Consider the following 27,027-nt stretch of genomic DNA (forward strand, 5'->3'; position numbering starts at 1 on the left):
AAATACAACAACTGCTCAAACTTCAATCCCACCCCATCCAACTTGATATTACAGCAAGGGCAAAAGACCACAACAGTACGTTTGAAATACAGTCGAATCTCGTTGGCTCGAACTCGCTTGGCTCGAGGTCCCCATTGGCTTTAACTGGGTGTTTAGGATCAATTTCTTTTTTCCGAAGGTAATCTTTCCCGCTTGGCTCGAATTTTCCCAGGCTCGAGGTATTTTCGTCGGTCCCTGGGAGTTCGAGCCAACGGGGTTCGACTGTAAATACAATCAAACCCTGTTGACTCCAACTCGCTTAGTTCTATTTTCTCGTTGGCTCGAACTGGATGTAAAGGACTCATTTTTTTCTACATAATGTAGGCACTACCTCTTGAATCAAACGGGGTTCAACTGTAGCTAGTGTAGTTTCATATCGTTTCAACGAAACAGTAACAGAATACACACTCTTTAATGTTTCCGAAAACATACTGAAATTATAACAAGAGCGCCAACTGTCACAAAAATATGCTCGTCTTAATTTTAGGACACCAAGTTTGGTCATAAGTGGTTGTATGTTAAGCCAAATTAAGCTAAATACAGTTTTCCCATTCAAGGTAATAACTCTAGAGTGGCTGAAGTTACATGGCTGTTTATTAAATTTGTCCGAGATATTATGCTCATACACCTTCAGACTAAATTTGGTGACTATTGGACAATTGGTTCTAAAATTATTGCTCGGACAAAACTTATTTTAGGCAATTTCTATAATGAAAGGGCAATTACTCAAAAGTAACTCACGCAATGTGGTTTGTTATCAAATTTAGTCGACATATTATGCCCATACACAATCTGACCAAATTTGGTGAAGATTGGACAAAGACTTATTAAGTTATTGATATGACAAGATCTATTATAGGTAATTTCTATCATTAAAAGGCGAAACTCTCGAATGACCATAATGATATGGCTGGTTATCAACCTTGTTGTAGATATATTGTCCAACCACATTCTGGCCATTTTTGGTGATGAAAAATCTGACAATGACTTCGATAGTTATTGATCAGTCAAGACCGATTTTAAATAATTTCTATAATTGAGGTCTTGAGAGACTCGTGCCGTATAGCTGGCTATCAAACTTGTCCAAACTGCACATTTTGTTGTCTAAATCTCACCCCTGAAGCAAAGAAAATTGTCAAAATCCCAGGTGTTTGAGAGGTTCCAAGCATCAAAATCATTTGAAGGATTATGGTCAAACTAGAAACATTTCTCTGAATGTTGATTATAATCAATTGGTGTTGCGTCTGAAAAGAAGATTGTGCATGTTTGTCATACGTCATTTTGTGAAAACAAGCCAAATCAGATGGCAGCCATGTTTATACAAATCAGATGGCAGCCATGTTTATACAAAACAACGTGGCTCCATGGAATTTCGTAGAGAACCATTCCTGTGAATTTATTTCTCCTGCAGTAGAAAGAGGTTTCTAAGGAGATTTTGAAAAATTATTTCGGTTGACACATATTTGGAAGACCTCTGAAGAAAACCAACACAGGAACTTAAGGGGAGAGTAAAACAAACAACAAATAACTAATAATCTCAATTTTTCATCTTGTATTAATTCTAGATCCATTGTACAACAGGCATAATAAATTACTATACAACGATATAACCTTAACAGAATTCCAGTTTAAAGGGACAAAACACCAGATGGTCCAAAAATCAGCAAATACCGTATTTCCTCAAAACAAGCCTGGAATTGTCAAAGATGCATTGTGTCGTTAACGATGTGATACATCAGTAAGTAAGATTCAATGCGTTGTACACAACAATGTCAATTTTATGTAAGTTTTTGAAATATTTCTTATTTTCTTGCAATTGTATCATCTGGCCCCGATTTCTCGAAACTTCTTAAGCATAACAGGCTTAAGTAGCTTATTTCAATTAGCTAAAATACATACTTGAATTTAGCTTTTATGAAAGGAAAATGGTTTATTGTGATTATTATAAATTTAATTCTTATCTAAAGTATAAAAGTTCTTGAAGAAGTTAATATTACGCAAATTATTGAAAAACAAAAATAGGGAGCTTAGCTTAATCCGGTTATAAAGGACTTAAGAAGTTTCGAGAAATTGGGCCCTGGTGTCTAGTCCCTTTAAACACTGAAGAGACTTATTAAGTGAAAAAAGGTTTTGATCAACAGCATTGCTGAGCAAACGCCCAATGCTCGTCTGTTGCTTTTTTTCATGTTCAACAAGGGGCATAACTCATTAAACATTTAAGCGAGAGTTATGGACCTTGCTGTACATGAGCGTATCGTTTCACTGTGAACACGTGTACCAAGTTTCTTAAAATATCTTGAACAGTTTTTGAGTTATGGCCAAGTGTTAGCACACAGGGATGACTCCGCCGCCAACGTCATAAAGGCTATGAAAATATCGAAACTTTTTCTTTGAAAAACAGAGAGGCTGAAATGAATACACATAGCACATGGTTACTGATTATGCATAGAATAAATATAAATGAATATCCTTTTAATACAATAACTGGATTAATGTGAAACTGTGTTGAAAGTGAAAGTAGGCCGATGTTAAATATGTCAGTCTAGTCCATCAACCTTTAAAGAGACAAGACACCAGATGGTCCCAAATCGGCAAATACAGAATTTCCTCAAAACAAGTATAGAATTATCACTACAAACTAAAATGAGACCGATAATACATCATTTTACATGATTAAAATAATATTCTGTCTCTCTCCCAGCTGAGTTGACCCGTTTGAAAATATTGAATAATAGTTTCACAGTTTGTAATGTGTAAATTTAGCATGTATAAGTCACACGATTAGTACAGATACATATAGCATTACTTTTTTTAAATTTACTAACATTTACGTGGTAGAAAAACCTAATAAATTTTGAATTGGAAAAAAAACGCAAAAACTGCAAAAGATACATGTGTCGAAAGCGATGAGAATCATCAGTCAGTACCATTCAATGTGCTATACACAACAATATCCATTTTGTGTAAGTTTTTGACAATATTCTTTTTTTCTTGCAATTATAGTATCATCTGGTGTCTAAGTCCCTTTAAGTCTACAGGATCCAAACAAATGAAATGAAACCAAAAACTATGAAATATCTTAGGAACAAAGTCAAAATGAGATAACAAGAAACTATAACATCAAAAATATAAACAAACATTTTACTAAAACAAAGGTGATTTCAATCAATCTAAAAGCCATTCTATCTCTAATACAAATGTATGATCAAGTTTACCAATAAGCAAAATAATAAGCCAAGATTCAAAGATAAAATATCAGAATTTTATTCTCTACAATACCCTATTTTCTGTGGGATTTTTTTCATTTACTCGTATATTTAGCAAGCACTTATGTCAATTTCAATTTATTAAATTTTACTTTATGTGATGTTGTCAGAGAAAAAATGGCATATCAGGCTTCAGGTAATCCGATTAGCTACATCATTCTTAGACCCAATTAACCCTTTGCATGCTGGGTAAATTGTCGTCTGCTCAAAAATGTCGTCTGGTTTATTCTAAATTTCTTTTAATTTACTTAAAACTTTGGGGATATATTGACTGAGTGGTAAACAGCTTGGAACCGGACCAGACGCCGAGTTACTCGGTGTCTGGTCTGGTTCCAAGCTGTTTGCAAAGCCTTTAAAATCGCCATCAGCAGCCTAAGGGTTAAGACCAATATTAAATACCAGCCATGGAGGGAAAAGAACTGTTTTCATTTTTGGAGGTTTTTCGCCTCATAAGTATGAAATCATAGGTATTTTAACATACTTTCGAAAAAGTTTCCCTAATTTCATTTTTACAACATACTTTCGAAAAAGTTTCCCTAATTTCATATTTTTACACTTTGTAATAAGTTTGTCTCAATGTGAATATCTCATTAGGACTCATTCTTGCGGACGATATCACATATGTTTAATGTAACATTTAACATGTAATTAATAAAATAAAAGGCAATGAACTGGAAAAAATATCTTAAGGGAGTGCATGGTAGTAATAATTATATTTGCGAAATATCACCCTCAAAATTCAATATATGCTTAAGAATAAGGTTTAAATCATGCATTCGAGAATGTTTAAGACATAAAATTGCAGTATGTTATCTTAGAATGGTTTATATATGCTGGGTGTGTGTCCTCAAAATTCTGGTTAAACCCCCTGAAGATTGAATGCCAAAATACAATTACTAGGAACTTTATAATTACCAGAATGGGGGGTGTTTTAATCAAGGATTTTAAATGAAACTTTCAAAGTATTTAAAATCTTTATGCCGTCACAGATGGCAATACAATGATCTTTTTATATCCTCATCTTTGTTTATTTTCAAAGTTAAAAAAATTCCATCACATTTCTATACGTCCTGGTGGTCTAGTGGTGAAGGCGCCAGTTTCGTAATTCTTTCTTGACGTAAGCAGCATGGGTTGGCACCCCGCAAAAACCAAAATACTTTGTATGCCCTCGAAGGTGAGCATCTTAAAATCGCATCGTCCGTCTGTCCATCTGTCTGTCAGGCTTGAGCTTTTTCATCTACCCGCTTTGTTCATAGGTCAATTTCACATTTTTTGGTGCATTTTTTTTTTTACCAGAAAAACTTATTTTTTTGTTCCAAAAACATGAGTAAGTACCTTCAAAAGTCTAACATAAGTTTAATTCACATAAATATGTAGTAAAATAATAAAACTATAAGGCATTAAGATTATTTTAAATTAAGCCTAAAATTGACTAAGACTTTTATTGAAATGACCCCTTTGAGCGAAACCAGTTAGGAATTAATATGTTTGTGTGTGTAGTATGCATAAATCAATTCAAACTTGGTCCTTTGGTCAAAATACTGTTACCTCAATGGAATTCACATCAAAAATTGACTAAAACTGAAAAAAGTATGTCAAAAATATATGAATAAATAATATATAAAAAATACACATAAACAAGATATTTTAACACTTCTTCAATAGATAAGTCCAATCGAAACTCCCTATGTCGAACTCAATAATCTCAATGTTCTGGTTATGTCAAACTTTTTTCGAATACGTTGGGTTTATTTAAAAACGTTTTACATGTCTGTGATATCGAATTTTCGTTATATCGAAGTATCTCCTGAGGTCCAAACAACATTGACATAGCGAGTTAAGACTGAAAACAATAATAGAAAGAATGTGACATTGATGTCATACAGCATTTAACGATTTCCCGAGGTCCCATGTTGACTTAGATATAGTGCGTTTTGACTGTAAACAAAAATAGAAAGGAAGTGACGTCAATGTCAGTACGTGATTACTTTGTTTTTACAAAAACACTAATAAAAACATGTTTGTCATGATAGCTTAATATTAAACAGAAAACAATATCTTTAAAGGGACATGTTCACGTTTTATAGAGTAAAACATGATTTTTGTTTGTTTTGTGCGAAATTTACACAAATGATGAAACATCATGAAATTAAAGCTTTATTTTAAAAAAATCATTTAAAAACGTGACAGAAAATATTCTATTTAGCGATCGAAATTGATTTTTTTTATCTTGGATGTACATACTTCTATTCAAATTAGTTATCTGCCAGTTGTTGTTTGTTTTTTTAATAAAGGTAAGAAAAATAAATCAATTTCAATGAAATTTCAGAATAATGATGCGAACTTAAATCTGTGCGTGTGCCCCTTTAACATATAAATAACGTCTCTCTAGCTGCTTTAAAATGTGCATAGTTTGTGCATACAACATAAAAAATAAATATCTTACAGCCAATTGTATAAAACTGGATAAGTTATCCAAAAGATATATTTAGGTTTAAATTTGCAGATACTGCAATTTGATTGGTCAACATTTATCATTGGATAAATTTGACCAATCAATAAACATATTGGCTAACTTTAACCAAATCAACGATTTAACCAGTTTTGTACACTTGGTGACTGGTGTCTTGTGTTTTAGACTGTGTAGCTTCTTATGCAATAAAAAAAAAAATTGCACATCTTAGCAATTCTGTTGGTCTACAGTTATCATTGGATAACAGATATTTGTTTTTTTTAAGGCTTAGTTGAATTACTATTATACATGAATAAGGGCTTTGGGGTTTTTTTTATGAAAAATAAAAATACTCATAAGAACAATAATTATTTGAAACATATTTTTGGGAAACCCTGTACTGGTTGGATAACAGATATTTGTTTTTTAAGTCTTAGTTGAATTAATTACTATGTTATGAATGAGGGCTTTGGGTTTTTTTTATGAAAAATAAAAATGCTCATAAGAACAGTATGTATTTGAAACATATTTTTGGGAAACCCTGTACTGGTTATTATTTTTTTACCAATGACACTAGATGAATCAAAAAGAAGCTCTTATGCAGACCAACAGAACTTAATGTCTTTTCTCAATATAAAAGAGATATTCAGGGCTTCAAGTCATTATGGACAAAAAGTATTAATAAAACTGGTTAGTTTGACATAAAGTTTACTAAAACAAGTGATATAAATATTTCTGTCCATTTATAATTTGATACAAAAACTAGGTCATCATTATCTGCGCATGAAAAATCTAAAAAAATAATGTCACTTTCAGTGTTTTTCTTAGAACTGTCAAAAAATAAAAATATCAAGAACACGAGATGCCAAGGGGTACAAATTGCGGCATAATTTACAAAGATAAAATACAACATTAAAAGAACCGTAGTACATGGCAACATGAAATGGATTAAATAAAGGTTAAGTGTTTGTTAGTTAGTAGACAATCTGTTTATCTAAATGTGATCAGGCTCGGCACAGCCAGGCAATCACTTGAATTAGATAATCTGCTAAGTGTTCAAAATTATATTTTGTCTACTGGCCAAGTTTCTGTTTAAAACAGCCAATCTACTCAATTAAAATCAACAACATGTTGCTGCTGATTCATCGATATAATCTACAACAAATTTGAATAACACTGCTATTCCAATTAGACAAAATATAAATTAGAACACTCAAAGCAAATAATAACACTTAATACAAAAACAATTTCATAAATTTTGTTCGGGCTATGAAGAACTGAAATATTATAAAGTTGACACAAAATTCAAAAATGTGTTTAATTAAATAAGTCTTAATCTTCAAATGCCAGTTACTAAGTTTGAATGTATTTATAATCATATAATAAGCTTGTAAAGCTTATAAACAAAACATAGGAAGTAGTTGTTGATCTAAAGCTTCCAACTATTATAAGGCAGAAGCCTGCACATACTCAGATCCCCATGGGGGGGGGGGGTGCATTACAAGAAACAAGAAAGGACAGGATGCATTACCCTCTTATAACACGTAGCTAAACCCCCAAGTACAGACAAGCATATTGCACAGGCACAGTTATAAATACAGCATTATCACCATTCAACTTTTATATACATGCATCAACTTTACTATCAATAATTTTGTAAGCATTATATCAAATCAACTACACAAGTACAACCATTTGTGGTAACTTTAAACCATACAAAATTGAGCCAGTGTTTAGCATCAGGCCCCAATTTCTCGAAACTTCTTAAGCTTAACAGGCTTAAGTCGCTTATTTCAATTAGCCAAAATACATACTAATAATGATTTTGATAAATGAAAAAATGGTTTCTTCTAATTCGCATACAGATTTTTCTTATATAATTTATAAAAACTCTTAAAGAAGTAAATATAACGCATATTATAGAACAACAAAAATAGTGAGTTTAGCTTAATCCTGTTATAAAGGGACTTAAGAAGTTTCGAGAAATTGGGACCAGATTCCAAAGCCTTTCTTAAAGGCTCATAAAAGACGTCATTGAGATAATGTCCCAGCCTTGTGCATAATGATGTAGGATTTGTTAATGAGAACGCACTAAAATTTCAAAACAGTGAATAATATCAATTTGATATTTTCACAGTTTAAAACAGAAGAATATCAATTAACTTCACCTTTTTTTAATGATATAGTTATCGACTCAGATCATTATTTTTTAATATCAAGGTTTAGAAAACCATATCTATTCGCTTTATTCACGTTTTGGTGAAAAAATAAATCATTTTGAAGGATGAAACCTACGTGCACTATCACTCTAAACTTAGAATCAACCTGGCAAGGCTTTTGTTGAAATGTTTTGTTTCCTCTCAGTTTGCAATAAAATGTAAATTCAGCAGTATAAGATAATAAAATCTGTAAAAAATCTCATAAAATAAGCTTAAACTTAATAACCTCAACCAGGTTGGTTTCATTTTCAATTCAATTCCATATTCTTTATCTTCAAACACTTAAGTAATACAATAATCATTAAAAATGTACTTAAACGAAGGTTTCAAATTCATGTTCATGATAAGGTATCTGATTCACAAGTCAGCTTTTAATTAGAGCCTTGGACAATAAAGTTAAGTTTGCGATGGCTGGTAAGGACGTTTCAATCAAGGATTTCAGTTATAAAACATCAATAATCTCAATTCTGTAAAAATGTAACTATTGGCAACACATAGATTGTTTATATTTCCTCATGATGGTAAAAATGTAACAATTGGCAACCCCTTGATTTTTTGATATCTCAACTTGGTGAAAATGTCAAAAATGGCAACACATTGATTGTTTTTATTTTCCTGGCAACACATTGATTGTTTTTATTTTCCTGGCAACACATTGATTGTTTTTATTTTTCTGGCAACACATTGATTGTTTTTATTTTCCTGGCAACACATTGATTGTTTTTATTTTTCTGGCAACACATTGATTGTTTTTATTTTTCTGGCAACACATTGATTGTTTTTATTTTTCTGGCAACACATTGATTGTTTTTATTTTTCTGGCAACACATTGATTGTTTTTATTTTTCTGGCAACACATTGATTGTTTTTATTTTTCTGGCAACACATTGATTGTTTTTATTTTTCTGGCAACACATTGATTGTTTTTATTTTCCTGGCAACACATTGATTGTTTTTATTTTTCTGGCAACACATTGATTGTTTTTATTTTTCTGGCAACACATTGATTGTTTTTATTTTTCTGGCAACACATTGATTGTTTTTATTTTTCTGGCAACACATTGATTGTTTATATTTTCCTCAACTTGGTTAAAATGTAACAACTGGCAACACATCGATTGTTTTTTTCTCAACTTTGTGTTTATGAACAAGACTGACTTAAGTCGAATTCACACAAGTATGTAGCAAAATGATTAAACTACGACACCACGATGATTCCAATTTACAACTAAGAAATGAGCCCCTGAAAAATACTTATTTGTAATGCGAATGATTGAAAATACATGATAAATCGAGTTATTGCAGATTTTTAGACTATATACGCATGTACGCAGGCAGTCTTAAGACCACAAACTCTGAAGATCTACTTCTTTTCAGGTCCATTTTAATCCATTTTTTGGTGTTGATGCGCTCTTTGTTTAGCAAAGTTACATTGAAACAATAAAAATAGATTAGTTGTATTGCAGCTTAAGCATGAAATTTTCCTAGTTCGGCTATTTCTGCGATGTAAATGAATACTGGTGTTTTATTTTGAGCAGAATAGAACTAATTTTAGATCTCTATATTTCTTAGATTAGTCTGGGTCAAAAAAATTGAGGCTCTGAAAAAAATGTTACGTAAAAATATTAAATCTAGAGTTTAGCCCATGAATTTCCAGAAACGATTACCAGCTGCCAGTGTTCCATCTCCTATAACCTGACCCTGATGCACCCTTATTTTATATGATGTATTTTTACTTTGGTTCTTTATTAAAACTGAAATTAGACGTGATATAGCCTTTATGACATTCAATATCAAGGTAAATAATGTTGTTAGTAAAATTAAATTCTTTATTTAATAAGATTCCTAAGATCTTTTCCTACACATCAAACCCATTCAAATGATACCACAATAACATTGGGTCAGTATACATTAGAATGACACAAGTGTAAATCTAATACCTTAAACAATATTTGTATTCTACTTCAATGAAATTCACTTCCTTAATCCTACCGTAATAAACAAGTACATGTACATTTATTCAATGCAAACATTCATCTGTTTTTTTCATTTGAATAAGAGACAAAAATTATTTTAGTCAATAGGATTTGCTTTTGAAAATTAAGCTGGGGGTTTCCAGAGACTGTAATTTGTTGATAGATTGGGGGTTTCAGGTAATTTTTGTAGTCCGAAAATAAGTTATTTCTCAATTCAGGATTTTTTGGGATAATGGTTAGGCTGAAAATGGGAGTCTCTAGCCAAGTTTCCTCCGTTGGTTCCTGGGGCTGTATTTATCATGATTTTGAGAGAAAATTTAAACTTACCCAAGTAGATTTTTTTCAATTTTCAACAACAAATATTTTAAATACCCTCTATTTGTGAATAAATTTATTTGTACGCCTTTATTATTTGGATCTTTTCCTTGCTTATTTTCATATTGTTGGTGTAAAAACAAAAAGCATAAAAGCATTTCTTTGCTAAGCTTTATATTTTTAAAAAGAAGCTGTATGATTATATATACCTTTCACCAAGTCAAAATGACATGACTTCTTGTCTAACTATCAAATCAAATGTTCAAGTCATAGATTACTAAGTCTTATTTCAATGTCCTTAACACTTCACAGATTCTTTAATTGGGCCTAAAAAAAAATTGTTTGGTTAGGGTTACATCCATTTCAAAAATAGGTAGGGTAGGTAGGCTTTTTTTATTTTTTTTATTAGGCTTTATATAAGAATGTCATTTTCATCATTGGAGAATGGTGTTTAAGTTATCTTCTATATAAGCATTTAAGGTTTTAAACTTCAAAATGAAAAGCCAAAAAAAAAATATTTTTTTTAGTTTTCATTTTTTTTTTCAAACGGACTATAAAAACGGTAGGGTCGGCGCCTATTCCATAGGTAGGGTCGGGTAACCCGAACCAAATGTATTTTTTTTTTTAGGCCTTAATCAGATATTTAAATTCCTAAAGAAGCTTTTTTTTTATTATCAAAGTGAAAATGCATCAGACTCTGTGACTTCTCTAAAACACAAGAACAATTTAAAGCTGCACTCTCACACTTATATTGTGTTGACAACTTTTTTTTTTTTTTGTCTTGGAATGAGCCAATTCTTGTGAAAATATCTGGAAACTAGTGATTTAAGACTGCAAACAAAAAAGCAGATTGCAGTTTATCATATTTACCTTTGAAATTTGATGTTTTATGGATAAAAGCATTAGTAACACTATAAGAAAAAAAATCGGCAGTTTACCAAACAATTGAGATCTGCGCTATTGTGAGTAACCTTCTATGACTGAATTAAAGCCACTGGCCTCAAATTTTCGAAACTTCTTAAGCTTAAAGGCTTATATTGCTTATTTCAATTAGCCTAATACTGAAAATGGATTTTTGAAAAATGAAAAATGGTTTATTCTGATAATCATACAGATTATTCCTACATAATTTCTAAACAATCTTGAAGAAGTAAACATAACACATTTTATAGAACAACAAAAATAGTGAGATTAGCTTAATCCTGTTATAAGGGACTTAAGAAGTTTCGAGAAATTGGGGCCTGATTCTAATATGTGCTGATTTTTAGCCAAAAGGTCAAAACTGTCATTTGTAAGAGAGCAGCTTTAACTTATGAATTACTGTTACGCTGGATTCGTTTCATTTCGCATTTTAGCTTATATTTATAGTGTGTTTTTATGTGAATTTTGATATACAGGAAATTTCACATGGTTGTTATTTGGAACCTCATTCAAAAAATAATCATTTATCAATTACAATGGCAATTTTGTATTTCTCTTAGGTTTTAAACTCATAAACATCTAGATTTGTGAAAAATCACAAATATCACATCCAATATTTTAAGCACTAAAGAGTTTATTCTGTTAAAAGTAAAATAAAAATAGTTCAAGAAAATGGATGAATTGATATCAGGATGATGATGTGGCAGCTTGGTTTGCCAAATTAAGAATTTGAGACATTACAGATAAAGAATTGGGTCCCGTTATCACACTTAGTGGCGGCCCAGTTAAGGGTTTAACATCCACCGCCCCGTCTTCATTGTTTACCGGAACAGCTATCAATTTCTCCCCTGAACTTGCAGTAATAGACTGAGCCCCATGTCTCTGTAGTACAGGCATTGAAAAAACTGGCTGAGTTGCTGTTGTTGTTGTTGCAGATTGGTTTAACACTGAGTTCAAAACAGGAAATGACATCATAGATTTGGTTTTTGACTGATTTTCCATTGCCTGGAAAACAGGAAGTGATGTCATAGCTGAAATGGACTGGTCCAGTTGTTGAGGTAAGGTAGGTTGGTGTTCCTCTGGAGCAACAGCGTCATCTGTAGCACCAATAGGCTCATCTAAAGTGCAGAATTATTATTATTTGATTAGGTACTGTGGGCAAGTCAAGAAAACAACAAAAAAGTATAAACAGAATTGCAATAAAAATCCCTTCTTTTTATGCAACTTGTTCATACGTTAATGACATTAAAGTTGCACTCTCACAGATTTACAGTTTTGACAACTTTTCTATTTTTTTACTTTGATGAGCCAATTTTTGCGTAATTATCTAAAATTGGTGATATAAGACTGCTGACAAAATAACAGAATGCAGTTTCCATATTTCCGTTCAAAAATCAATGTTTTATGGCTAAAAGCATTACTTACGATTTAAGAAAAATGCATAAAACACCATTTTTGAACATAAATATGAAAATCTGCAACCTGACTTTTTGTCAGCAGTCTTTTACCACTTGTTTACACTAATTAACACAAAAAATTGCCAATTCAAAGATAAATTAAGTTGTCATAACAGTCAATCTGAGAGAGTGCAGCTTTAAAGGACAAACAGTAACCATTCTGTTATTTCACACAAACAAGTTCAACTTACATTATGTAATTCATACTTTATTTATTTTTTAAATCCCACCTTTTCATATCAAAATTTTATTTCAACTTTCCCTCCAAATATATGTCAAAAAGTAGAGGGAAAGTTGATTAAGCCCTTCTTGGTTGGTGCCTGCATATTAAAATTGAAAATGTCAAACTTTGGCTGAGATTTAATAGAGCCTCCCCTTCAGCTACCTGAGAATCTAATTTGGCCCATCGCTCTCTGTTGCTGGGTCACGGCGCAGTCCTTGTGTGCAAGCAGCAAGGTCTTCAGCTGGGCGACTTCTGCACGCAAACCCATGATGTCCTTCTGTAATTAGAAATATTCAAAATTATTACCTGAGGTTTCGTTTTGTTTAAGAGTAGCAGAATAATTGCTAAAGGTAGGCAGGGGTCAATGGAACCTCCCACATAAGGTTCCAACGGGGCATCAAAAAGGTAACCGGATGGGCTAAAACTACAGCTACATGACCAGTTGCGTTAACTTGGAGTTTCATTCTTTTTTGCAGCAGCAGGATAATTGCTGAAAGTAGGCCAGAGTCAATAGAACCTCCCACATTAGGTTCCAAATGGGTATAAAAAAGTTCCAAATGGGTATAAAAAAAGTTCCAAATGGATATAAAAAAGTTCCAAATGGGTATAAAAAAAGTTCCAAATGGATATAAAAAAGTTCCAAATGGGTATAAAAAAGTTCCAAATGGGTATAAAAAAGTTCCAAATGGGTATAAAAAAAGTTCCAAATGGATATAAAAAAAGTTCCAAATGGATATAAAAAAGTTCCAAATAGGTATAAAAAAGTTCCAAATGGGTATAAAAAAGTTCCAAATGGGTATAAAAAAAGTTCCAAATGGATATAAAAAAGTTCCAAATGGGTATAAAAAAGTTCCAAATGGGTATAAAAAAGTTCCAAATGGGTATAAAAAAGTTCCAAATGGGTATAAAAAAAGTTCCAAATGGATATAAAAAAGTTCCAAATAGGTATAAAAAAGTTCCAAATGGGTATAAAAAAGTTCCAAATGGGTATAAAAAAGTAACCTGATGGACTTAAACTACAGCTGCATTGTTGCATTAACTAGAAGTTTCAATTTTTACAGCAGCAGGATAATTGTTGAAAGTAGGCGCTTATGACCTTGCCAGACCGATTACAGTATCAGAAAATGCCTCAAAAAAGTAATATATGTCGGCATCGTCTCCTTCTATTACACTTCATACAGACCGTTGGAAAATTGACTGACAAAATCTTAGTTAGAATATGCCTGAGGCATGGGAGACAACTCTTCTTCAAATGAAATCGCATTTAACAATTAAATACTCTTCAATAACCCTGTACTGTCAGCCGTCTCCACAGGTGAGTGGTCTAAGTAACTGTTTTAAAATTTGTAGAGATCAGGCAGGCCCAAGGTCATTTTGAGTAACTGTGCATATGTGAGAGTCATATTTCCACATAGGTATTCTGTGGAACCAATTTAACTACCTCATAAATTATTCAAGATGACCAGTTATTCCTAACCAAATTGTACACAGTACACAATGAAGCATAGCGCAGTAATGTATGGGGGTATCCAATGATGATATATACCCAGAAATGCCTACTATTGAAAGTATTTGGTTATTCTCTACATAAAACCCATGGACTTATCACATCCCTGAATTATAAACATACATTGAGTCGAGCGTTGAGGTTGTTCATTTCATCCGTCTTTTTTTCAAGACTCTCCACCCAGACTTTCCGTTTCTGCCGACATCGTGCTGCGGCAGCCCTGAAACACAGATATTATATACCATATCAACATTAGGGTTTTAGCTAGGTTTCTTCAATGTTGCAGCAACCTGTCCCTTTTTTAGTAACACTCGTCTGCCGTCATGGAGACCATTAGGGGTACCCTTTTGCCTTCAATGAATAGTGCTCAACATCACCAATATATTTCGTTCCAATTGAAACTTATATTATGATTATAACTTATACACATAACGTTTTTGGCAGTTGAAACGTAATATGACTTCAACCAAACACCATTGCTAACATTTTCTGTCTGTTTTAAAGATGCACTCTTACTCCCAAATAAGATGTACCACAATGAATAGGATTGTTTTAAACTACCGAAAAAGGATAAATAAAAATTGAAAAACAATGGTTCTCATGTAGGACACGTGTTTGATTTGAAGGAAAGATTCAGAAAACAGGGTATTTCTACCTTATGAGATGATAGTTGATCACTGTAAATCATTTAGGACCCACCAGTCATTTAATATTGGTGCGTTTTCAGCTATTTAAATTCACGCTTACAATCTTGTTATCAGTAATTCATATGTTCCATAAATACATTATTTAGTAAGTAGTTAAAGGTTAACACTCAAAATTTATGTTTGTTATACATGTGTACATGTATGTATTGATTTTAAATACGAGTGTCATTTTAATGATGTTCTAAATTCTATTCAGTCCGATACAATGTGCCCTTTCCTTCCTCGGCACCCTGGCGCTCTTCTCCTGCACCCTGGCGCTCTTCTCCTGCACCCTGTCCTTTTATAACCTGGCTTAAATTCTTATCAACATGTTAAAACATAGGAAAAATTGTCACTTGGAATTGGTCTGAATGGTTTGTAAACATTATACAGAGCATTTGAGACAACTATGCTCGTGATTGAAATAAATGAAAGGAGTGAAAATTCCACAATTATAAACATGTGCAAGTATCAGCTCTTCTGTTTAAAAAATCCACTAAAATTATCAGGCTTCCTCACGCTTTTATTACCCTTCAGCTTACTTTTTTCCAGCCAGCCCTGTGTATGTGAGTTTGTAACCACAGTATGAAAAACATTTTCTTGCCAGCCAATGAGTGACAGGGAGAGAGTGGTCTAATGTTTTCCTCTTACGCAAGAGGTAGTGGGTTTGATCCCCAAAAGGGGTACTTTCCCATGGCCTTTTAAAATGGACACCGGTACTCGCCACAGACTCGATGAAAGTGATTTATATCAGCGTCTTGAACTCTTCGCAATCAAGCTTAAATTAATGACTATAAACTAAACAATGAGAATGACAGTTTATTCTTACAATACACGCATTGTGTTCTGTTACAGTACCTGTTTCTCTCGAGGAATTTGTTCCGTTTAAGGTCGTCATCTTCTCCGCCATCACCCTGCTCAGAAATGTCTTGGAAACGCAACCTGACGAGTAATAGATAAGATGTTAAATTTTTCATTATTAAGTATTTCATTCAGCTGAAAATTTGATCATATAGGTCTAAACATTTTTTCTAAAAAAAAAAAAAAGAATTTGGCATATTTGAATGTTAAAAAAAAACATGTAAGCTGGCATGTAAATCAATAGCTTATATTTTTCTTCTAAACTTTAAATTCACCATGAGAACCCAATAATCCTGTGCAAACTTCTTATCTCATAATCCGATAACATGAGAAGCAATTCCTATCTAGAAGTATAAGCCTTCGCTTCTGTCAACATTCACACTGCTACAGGAGCAGCTAGAAACTAGCGGGCTTTATTCTCACTACAACACACTTGAGCCCTTATAATCTCACATACCTAATGAGTTAAAAAAACAAATTCCTACCCTGAAGGTATATTGAAAATTCTCTGAAAGCCTTCTGCTTGACCAGACCAGTCTGACACTTGCAAAGTCTGACCTGGGCCCAAGGAGCCCTCACTTACCGCTGAAACCCTAACTTAACTTGTATTGCCAATAAGTTAGAAACAAACTCAAACCCTGACGTTATCCTGATTTTGTCTGAAAGTTCTTTGCTTGAGGAGACTATTCAGACACTTGCGGGCTCTGACCTTTCACCCAAATTTGGGCGTCCTTATTTGATCATAAATTAAATAAGTAAAAAAAATCAAATTCCTACCCTGAAGGGATCCTGGGTTCATCTGAAGGCCCACTACTAGAGGAGACCATGTCCACACTTGCTGGCTCTGCTCTACGCCCCTGCCCCCTTGAGCCCAGATGGGTTGGCGTCGCCTGCTGCTGAATTGCTGCCTTTAACCTCTAACATAGGAAAGTTGAAAACTATATTTAACAGTTATTGTATATTTCAAAATATCAGAACCAATAGATGTCATAAGTATAACATATTAAAGCAAACATGTACATATATTAAGTGTCATCCACAAAACATACCTTGTACCTCAAAACTAAATGAACAATGAAAATTTGAAACATAATAATTTATGGACAAACAAAACCTCTTTTGTGTAAGAATGCATTTTTTTGTTAAACTAAATACTTTAAAATTGTTCCTCCTAAAATTTGCTTAGCTCTCAAAACATAAATCATGTGTATGAAAGAACAAAAGGTTTATGCTTGCTTAATATTGAACCTTAAAAATATGCACACCTTGACTTTTTAAAACAAATGTGACCATCAAACTTTAGTATAGTGGCTATTCCTTTATTGTAAGCTGAGTTCCTTGTTTAGAACTTTGTTTCAAAGTTTACAATTTTGTTAATGTCATCGTTGTTAACATTTAAATTTTTACTACCCAGGAAGTTTAATGGATACACTTGTGATCTGCAGTGATGTCATTAATCACGTTGTTAACTTAAACAAAGTTCTTAACAATTGGCACATTGTCTGTTTCATCTTCTGGATAATGACACACTGTTTGGTGGTTTTTATAAAAGATTTGTGGTATTTTTATTAATATAAAGCTTAAATAATTTCACCAAAGGCAAGCTAGATGTATGACGAGAAATACCTGTTTTGCGTAAGACTGGTTGCTGGCTGTGTTTGAGTCTGGACTGGTTATTGTGCTAGCCTTCAGGTTTCTCAAAGGTGTTGAATGGTTCCCTGCTTGGATTGTCATAACAGAAGGTGACTGGGTACCCCCAACAAGCACAACCTGGGTACCAGTCTGGTGGGTATATGGTAAACCAGTCAGAAATTGTGGGGTCTCCTGTTTTATAATATGGGTGGTGAGGTTGGGTGTGGTTGGCCTGGGCTGGAAAAACACAACCCCACCCCCTCCTCCCTGGGGTGAGGCCATCGTTGGAGTCTGACTTCCAGCATTTGTTTGAATAACTGAGGGAGGGTTATTGCCGGTCATGCTTCCAGCCAGCATGGTAAAACCTTGGGTCACAGAATCAGGCTTCACCCCAACCTGGGGTAGACCAACTGGGGTTCCCGGTGTGCTCTGGGCGATCTGAGAATTGGCCGGAACGCTCATGGGAATAATCTGCCCATTGGGTAATTGGAAAAGTACTGTTACGAAGCCTGGGCTGGTTGGTGTTGTCTGAACAGGCCTGTAGGACAGGATGAATTTAAATGTTATAATGGAAATACTGGGCATGTGCCATATTCCAGAAAGTGCCTTAATAATCAGACACTCTATAAAAATAGCAATACAACATTATTTAATGTAAAACTATCTAAAGACAAGAGGCCCAAAAGGGCCTATGCTCTACTGGCTGGATTTGTGTGGTCAACATCACTGTTTTTTGAAAAGAACCAACCTCTTATGGATATCTGAATACTGTACAAGTTTCATCGAGATACACTCAAAACTGAAGACTGTATCATGTTTGCAAGCATTTTTTACACAATAACATTTTTTTATACTATCAAGGCCCATAATCTTCTGGTTTTCGAAAGGAACCAAGCTCTAATGAATATCTAGATACTGTACAAGTTTCATCAAGATACAATCAAAACTGAAGGCTGTATCATGTTAACAATGAATTGTTTACAGGCGCACTGATTTTTTATACTATCATAAGGCCCATAATCTAAACTGACGGCTGTATCGTGTTAACAAGGAATTGTTTACAGACGCAAGGACGCACATACTTCGTACACATTACCATCCCATAAGCTCTTCTGGCCTTTGGCCAGTAGAGCTAAAAAAACTTTTTTATTAAAACCTATGAAGTAATTCAAAATTCCATGATGTAGTCAAATTATGTTTATTTTTAAATTGACAAAAGCATTGAAAGATAAGATTTTGAACTCGTTGTTTAATATCATTTCATGAAGTTTTTGAATAGGAAATAGTCAATCAATGTAAATGAAATTGTTCGTGGTTGTAAAATGCACTTTTTACGAAAGAAAAAAATATTACAATATGAAGTGGGCAATTCATTAGGAGTGTTAAAACTAAAATACTGACTGCTGGAACCCTTCAACAAATGTTGATATTTGCTCAAATACTGTCTTTAAAGACCACAATTTTGAGTACCGTTAGTATCGCAATTCAGCAAATAATTGTAGGTGATTGGTTGATGGATATTATAATGTGATTTTTGCAATGAATTTGATAATGGTTAAATATAAATAAGTTATTGAATAAGTCCTTGTGACTTAGTTGTGAAGGCATCAGTTATATAAAAAAATATTGACTAAACCATCATGGGTTCACTCAACGCTACAACCAGATTTTTTTTTAGACTTTTATTAAATTTTTTCAGCAATTTCAGTCTCAAAGAGCAAAAAAATTGTAAAATATGTTTTTTCGGATGCATCACCAGTAGAAAAAAGTGACTCAAAACATGAGCCAGTCCCTTAAAGGCATCCACATATTTAGACTGTGTTTAAATTATCAGTGTTGCTTAGCAACAATTCATTCAAAATTACATTTATTACCATTCTCTTGCAACTTACTGTGAAAGTTTTGGTGAAATCACTGTGGATGTTGCTATGGAAACAGCAGCTGGAGAAGATACAATTGTTGGTGAGTTTCCTCCGATAATTTGGACTGGTACAGTGCTTATCGCAATTCCTACACCAGCTTCTTCCATAAAACCCTCAGCTGTTGAACCAGTCTGTGGTTTAGAAGTTGGCACATTGCCAGTAGTTTCAGTCTCCATCTGATTGGTTGCTTGGCTGTCAATCATTTCCTGGTAGGCTGGGCTTTGATTTGGCTCGCTGCCAGCAGTTTTCTGATAGGAGTGGCTACCTATTATGTTCTGGTTGACTGAGCTCGGATTTGATTGGCTGTTTATCATTTCCTGGTAGGTGGAGCTAGAAGCTGATTGGCTGGCAATCAGGTGAACAGAGGAGGAACCAATCACAGATTCCTCCTCATCTTCTGAGGTAGTGGAGGTTGGAATGCTGCTCTAAAATGTGAGATAAGATTTAAGCTTAATTATTAGGGATGGCAACGAGTACCCGAGTACTCGAGTACTCGATCGAACATCCCAGTACTCGAGTACCAAATCACTACTCGAGTACTCGGAAAAAAAAATCTATAAAAATCACCAAATACACGATTTACAGACAAAATATCAGATCTGGTTAGTTGCCAAGAGGACAATTTACGGTCCCTCTAATCCCCGCTGTGTACACAATTGACCTCAATCAATTAGTTGACAGTTGTTATGATAGTTGCAAACTGTCAACAAAGGACCCCTATTTCAAATTAAAACTGATGTCAATTAGCGAAGTTTTGATAGCGGTACTTTCACCTACACAATTCGACCGTTACGAGAATTGATTTTTTAATGGGCGCATTTTAACTATTTTTGCAATGATTATCTCAATTGATTGGTTGATATTAAATCAAGAATTATGAATATTAATGAGGTAAACAACAATTACACAGTACGAAAAACTATAATTTAAAAAAAATAATTGTAGAGTGAACAACTCAACAACTGAACTTCGTATTGAATATTTTTATGTATGCTATTAATTTTCGTTCATTGTAATTCTGATTGTTGTTCATTTCTGCAGTGCATTCTTGTATAAAATGAAACGAATAAGACAAATTAAAAGCCTGAAACAACATTTGTTTTCTTTTTATATCATTTTTTGTTAAAATAGTAAAAATACGTAATGAAAGTTTACTTTAAAGGTGAAAATGACCAATAATACGACCAACGCACAATATACGTCATTAACGATACATGTATACACAATCTTGTTTTTGCGAACACATATTCAATTTTTCCGAGTAATCGAGTACCCGAGTACTCGATCGAACGACCGTCCGAGTACTCGAGTATTAATTTTACTATTCGTTGCCATCCCTATTAATTATTGTATTGTTTTAACCACTACGATAAACCTGGAACATTATGTTATGCTATGAAGAGTAAAACATCCTAGCTCAATCTTAACTGTAAGCAGTGAATGCCTATAATATAATTTAATGTCAAAAACATTTTTTCTTTCTCAAAAACTTGGACAAACATTGCAAAGATTGTCTACAGCATTGTAAACCATATTCAAGTTTTAGAAAAAAATATGCTTTGTTGTGTGTGTATAAAAAATTACCCACTTTTATAACATAAAGCTATGATTAAAACCACATAACTTTACTTAAATCAATTGAATATTGATGCAGAGCATAAATTAAGCCATTTACAAGTACCAACTAAAACAATGCAGATTTAAACTTTGTACTTAGAATTTCGGAAGTCATGAATGTCATACAATGAATATAGTATAAAAAGAAAGTTCCATAATAAGGGCATGCCAAATTGCTTCCATATTTAGCTAGGTTTAACGCAATTGAATTGCAACAAAAAAACAATATCTTTAAACTTGAAATTGAACCAAAATCAATGCATTTGGGAGCTGATCATGAAAACAAGAGCACTACAGAGTGAACGCCAATACTTGTGTCTGTTCTTTTTTAGTTAAACAACGGTTATAATTCAATCATTATTTAAGCAAAAAAATAGGTCTATGACCTAATTACATAAGTGTGTTATGGAAAAATAATAACAGATGGTTGTTTTTTTCAAAGCACTTTGATTGGGGGGGGGGGGGGGGGGGGGGGGGTCCTGCCAGTTATGTACATGTAGGTTTTAAAGTTGGAACCTGATGCTAAATATGGAATACAACTTGGAACGCCTTTGGACATCATAAAGCGAAAATATATCACTATATCAATGTATAGCACACTAGCACACCTGTGTCATGTATTTTTTCCTCTTTTTTGGGATAATGTGGGAGCCAGTGAGGTTAACGGGCGTGTCTGTCTCAGCAGCTGTCTCAGGGATCTCATTGTCCCCAATCAAGATTTTCGGCAGCGGGGGTTGAGGTGTATCGAGGGTCTCTGTCTCTGCCACACTGTGGGGCTAATATGGGAAAATATAATGACGATCATAGAAATTAGTTATTAACATGATTGTGAAACAAGTTAATACAACATGATATTAAAATTTATCTCGTTGGCACAATTTCACGCGTGAGTTTTGTCTTAAGTTGTAGGGGAAACCGGAGTACCTGGAGGAAACCCACTTGTCACACGAGATCACACTCTCACGTTAAATTATGCCAACGAGAGAGATCATGTTGTAATAACTTGTTTCACAATCATTCTAAAATAAATATGTTTAAATGAAAAAAGACTACATGCTTTGTTCAGCCTGCATTTTTTCATTTGAGAAGAGTAACCACATACTGTACCAAGATTAGACGGCAAACGTTAGTTGAGAAATGAACATACATGGGAGTCATGTGATTGCGATGTGGGCGGGTCATCCATCGCCTTCTTAAACGAGTCATCGAATGGATTTTTCTGCGCTAGTTCCTGGAACAGCCCCAATTCCTCACAGTTCCGAAGAAACTTGGTTGGCGTGGGTGTCTGGTCTATAATGGAGTGAGATAGGTTACATGTACCATTTATTGCAGACTGCAACAAAAAAACCTGCCTCTGATTGGATTTGCTTGGGTACTGAACCACCATTTAAAGCTTAATGTGCATCCCTCAGCACTCAAAATTAATTATCAGAGACCCTAATTGGCAACTATGAGTTGAGGCCCCTCAAGCTGTAAATACTGCAAAAAACCTTTGTTTGTTTAAGTAACATGAACATTTATGATCATTTCAATAAAATCATTTATTATTATCAATCAATGAAATCATTTACAATTTCACTTTTCAATGGATTTTTATTTGTTTTGTAACTGGAGTCAAACATACTTTTAATGATTCTCATCATAGAAATGATTGCAGAATTTAATGGTATCCAAAAGCTTAGTTCACAAAAAAATGTAAATTAGAATTGCTTTCGGGCTTACAGTTTTTGTAGTGGTATATAGAACTTATACATTTTAAAACAAAGTTGGCTTAACTTATAATTATTTTTTCTTTAATTGGTCCCAGGGACTTAATACTTTTCAGATACAAGTAAGATCTGTTATTAAACACATTAAAGAAACTGTAACAGCAACTTGTTCCTTGTTATATATTGTTTTCATCTATATTTTAACTCCCTTTAATATTTGAACGGTAACAAGCTTAACCATGCTATAACCATCGTGTGGATAAATTACAATGCCATTCACTTATCCACGCCCTAGTTATTACATGTTGACATTGACAAAATGGTTCAAAACAGTTAGTTCATCCACTTCTATTATGAGCAAAACTCACTCACCTTGAGGTACTCATGTACAATTTTAAAGGGACTTGATACCAGATGATACAATTGCAAGAAAAAAAGAAAATTGTCAAAAACTTACATAAAATTGACATCATTGTATACAACTCATTGAATCTAACTTACTGATATATCACATTGCTTATGACAAAAGCCTCTTTCGCAGTTTTTGCACATTTTTCCAATTCAAATTTTACTGTGGTTGTCTACCACTTAAATCCCTAAATATAGCCTCGTCCTATTTATCTGTACTCATACTTTTTACAGATATGATTTAAGCTGGGAAACATTTATGAACTATCTTTATACTGGGAAACTCAGATAAGACAGCAACATGTTGCGTTCATTGTTTTAATCATGTGAAATGATGTATTATCAGCCTCCTTCTAGCTGGAATTGACAATTCTAGTCTTGTTTAAAGGAAATATTGTATTTGCCGAATGTTGGACATTCTGGTGTCTAGTCCCTTTAAGAACTCAGAATGTGGTTGCAGTAACTTTTATGTGTACCACGTTGGAGAGTGTTTTTTTGGTTTAGGCTATACAAAGTCATTTAAAACCATATTGAGACAGTTACAAGTACTATAAACTGTAATAACTACTGTGGGGATAAATTACAACACTATTCACTTATACTGCATACTAGTTATTGAACATAGTCCATGACAACATGATATAAAGTGGTTACATCACCAACAACACTCGTGATTGGAATGTTACACTCAGGAACAGTGCTCATGTATAATGTCAATACCTTGGGGTTTTGGATGCGGTAACTATTACTTAAAAGTTAATTTATTGGATAAGATTTTTTTTGCCCTTTTTGGGCCAAAATTTTGCCAAATTCTCCTCCAGAAATTTTTTATATTTTCCCCCTTGCCCAAATAAAATAAATCCACTTTAAAAAAAACAAAACATTTAGCAAGTGTAGCTATATAGTAATATTCCTAAAGATGTCTATAGGTTTGTTGAATATAAAGTTGGATATTATATGAATCATGTTAGTTTTTGTCCCCTTTTTGCCAAATTGACGCTTTTTTCCCTTTCAAAGGGCCCTGCCTGAACTTCCCTCGAAAGAAGACAAAATTGCTGACGTGTATAAAAGGCCAAACCTGTAAAGAGCCCGGGTGAGAGACCTCCGTGGTTGAGTTGGAGAGCCAGTTGCAGGTCATGCTTTCTCATGTGGACGGACAAGTGGTCCTCATTTGTAAACCGCTGCCAAGAAAAGAACATGAATAAATTTCTATTCGAATAATTTAATTTTGAAAGCACATTTCCGGACATTTTTTTGTTTTGATTAGATCGAGTTACATTAGTACAAGCATTTGGTGATTTGTTAAGATTTTAAAATGAAAATCAGGGCTTCCATTATAATAAGAATTTGAAACTGAGCTGAAAGTATGAACTTCTTTACCATCAATATTAGAAGTTTTCTCTAAAATGTGGAAGTTATGCGTCGCTCAGACACAGCTATTTGTCACCTTAAAAGTAACACTGCAGTCATCGAAATTAGACTTTTGGATGAACAAGCCCGAATTCTTATACTTTTGCATGGAATCATATTTTTGAACAAGCCCTGCTATATAAAATTCAGAATTTGAGCAAGCCCAGGTTTCATTTTATCAGTGCTAATTTCGACCACTGACACTGACACCAGGTTTTGATATTTTGAACTTCCATGCCTTTTGGAAGTTTTCTAAAACATAAATGAAGTTTTTGTGCTTCCAAGGCATCAATTTTGGAAGTCTTAACCCATTTCTAGGGAGTAATATACTTCCAAACTTCCTTTGATGGAAGCCCTGGAAAAAATTACCTTACATATTTTAGTTATTAACATTTGAATAGAAGATGTAAATCCATTAAGATAAAAATGTTTCAGTCTATTCAGCTTAATTTACATGATGGATGCTTACCATTCCACATCCTCTTTCAGAACATAAAAACGGCTTGTCATCATCTGCCATCTTGAACTCAAATGATTATTTTCTCTAATCAATCTGAAATTGGCAGAGAAAACATATGCCACATCAATGAGAAAACAATGTATGGCTAGGTCACACTTATTTAACAAATAGTCTGTTTGGCCTTGGTAACATCAAAGTTTGGGATAAGGGAAGGTAGGTACTGTAAGCTTTTTTTTTATTTCCTACACCTTTAAATCTGTAATAAAAACAAAAGTTATTCTGTTCCTGAAGCAGGTAAAAAAACTTATGGGCTTATTGTCAGGCCAAACAAACCATTTTATTTTTTTTATTAATTGTGACTCTAGTTTGCAATACATCGTCATGATCCTACTCTGGATAAGAGGTTTCCAAGTGTAATCTCCACTTCAGAGTGGCATATAGGACTGGAACAAGTTCCGTGAACCCAAGGGTCAATTCCATTTACCCTGAATACCGTATTCACATATGGACCAATTTGCTATAATCTATAAATAAAAAGAAACATTTTCTTGGACTTTATTATATTACAATATATTAACAGATGTGTTTTTAGGGGTGCTATTTAGGCCTTCCTATGTTTCAACATTAGGTACATTTAACTAAGTGTTTGTTTCAGCACACCACATTTAGAGAGGAAGGGTGAGCTGTATTTCATGTTTGTTTCCAGGCACAACTCTTTAGTAACACTAATACACAGGTACTACTACAGCGTGACGGATCCACTGTTACAGGTGCCAGTCAAGGAACAGTATTTTTTCTCCAGCTTTTTGTGAATGGGGCCAGGGCCCTTAGAATTGTGAAAATAGCGGCAAAATGTGAATTGACAACAGTATATATCAAACAATGAAACAACCGAAAGCAAAGGCCCTTTAATTTACAGAAAATAACAAATTTAAGAGATTAGGAATGCATATGAACATAACTGTACTAGTTGACTTGTTAAAGCTGCACTCTCACAGATTGGATGTTTTGACAACTTTTTTATTTTTTGTCTTGGAACGAGCCAATTTTTGCGAAAATGCATGGAAACCAGTCATATATAAGACTGCAGACAAAAATTAGATCACAGATTTTTATATTTATGTTCAAAAATTGATGTTTTATGCTTTTTCCTAAAACATTAATTTTCGTACGGAATTATTTGGATAGTTAAAACAAAATTCGGCCCCATTTGCAGTCAAAATGAAACACTGAACACCATCATGTGTGACCATGGCAAAACAGATTTGATATATATACCTAGTTCTGGCTTCCATAACTTTAATGTTGATATTTATTTTTTTGATGTTTACAACACATTTAACACGTCCAAAAAGGTAATATATAACGTGTTCGCTGAAGTCCTTTAGCTAATATATACCCTGCCTCACCACTATAATTATTAAAATTAGTCACCTTCCGACAGAAACATTAAATGCCAGTCCCGTTTGATAGAGCTATACACTGGCACACAGTCAACAAACAGGGAAGATTTAACTAGAACATGTTGTGAATGCTCCGAAAATTTACACATCTGATACTGTCACTGGGGCCGACACTCACAGATAGGCCATGCATGAGTTCCAAAATAAGCATACATCTCCCAATGCTAGTGTAAATAAGGAATTCGATCTTCATTCAGAATAATTATATCTAAATAAAGATCTGTGAAGTGAACTGGTGAAAAGTGACAACAGGAATTAGACTAAATTTGACTGAAACTTTGAACTGTTGAAAATGAAATTCGACCAACACAATAGTTTACAAACCTAACAAGTATATGATTCAACAGAAAATACATTGTTATGCTGATCAAATATCTATTATAGGGATAGAAATGCTAACTGACAACTGAATACCTTGATTTGTTGAGATTGTTTCATTTCTGAGTGAAGCTGTCGGTGTAATCGTAAATTTTACCTCGTCAAT

General features: G+C 33.6%; 1 protein-coding gene across 1 annotated transcript; it reads right to left on the reverse strand.

The window, feature by feature from the left end:
* Positions 1-8,563: 8,563 nt before the first annotated feature.
* LOC128234106 (cyclic AMP-dependent transcription factor ATF-2-like) lies at positions 8,564-27,018 on the reverse strand. The gene is made up of 12 exons (XM_052948117.1): positions 26,958-27,018; positions 25,090-25,173; positions 24,289-24,391; positions 22,241-22,383; positions 21,702-21,869; positions 19,447-19,901; positions 17,549-18,092; positions 16,700-16,839; positions 15,920-16,003; positions 14,499-14,595; positions 13,031-13,145; positions 8,564-12,306 (listed from the first exon to the last, which is right to left on the reverse strand). Exons 2-12 carry the CDS (start codon positions 25,138-25,140, stop codon positions 11,876-11,878), a joined length of 2,331 nt encoding a protein of 776 aa, XP_052804077.1. The 5' UTR covers positions 25,141-25,173; positions 26,958-27,018; the 3' UTR covers positions 8,564-11,875.
* Positions 27,019-27,027: the final 9 nt, after the last annotated feature.

The sequence above is a fragment of the Mya arenaria genome, chromosome 5 (genome assembly GCF_026914265.1).
Source record: "Mya arenaria isolate MELC-2E11 chromosome 5, ASM2691426v1".
NCBI classification, from domain to species: Eukaryota; Metazoa; Mollusca; class Bivalvia; order Myida; family Myidae; genus Mya; species Mya arenaria.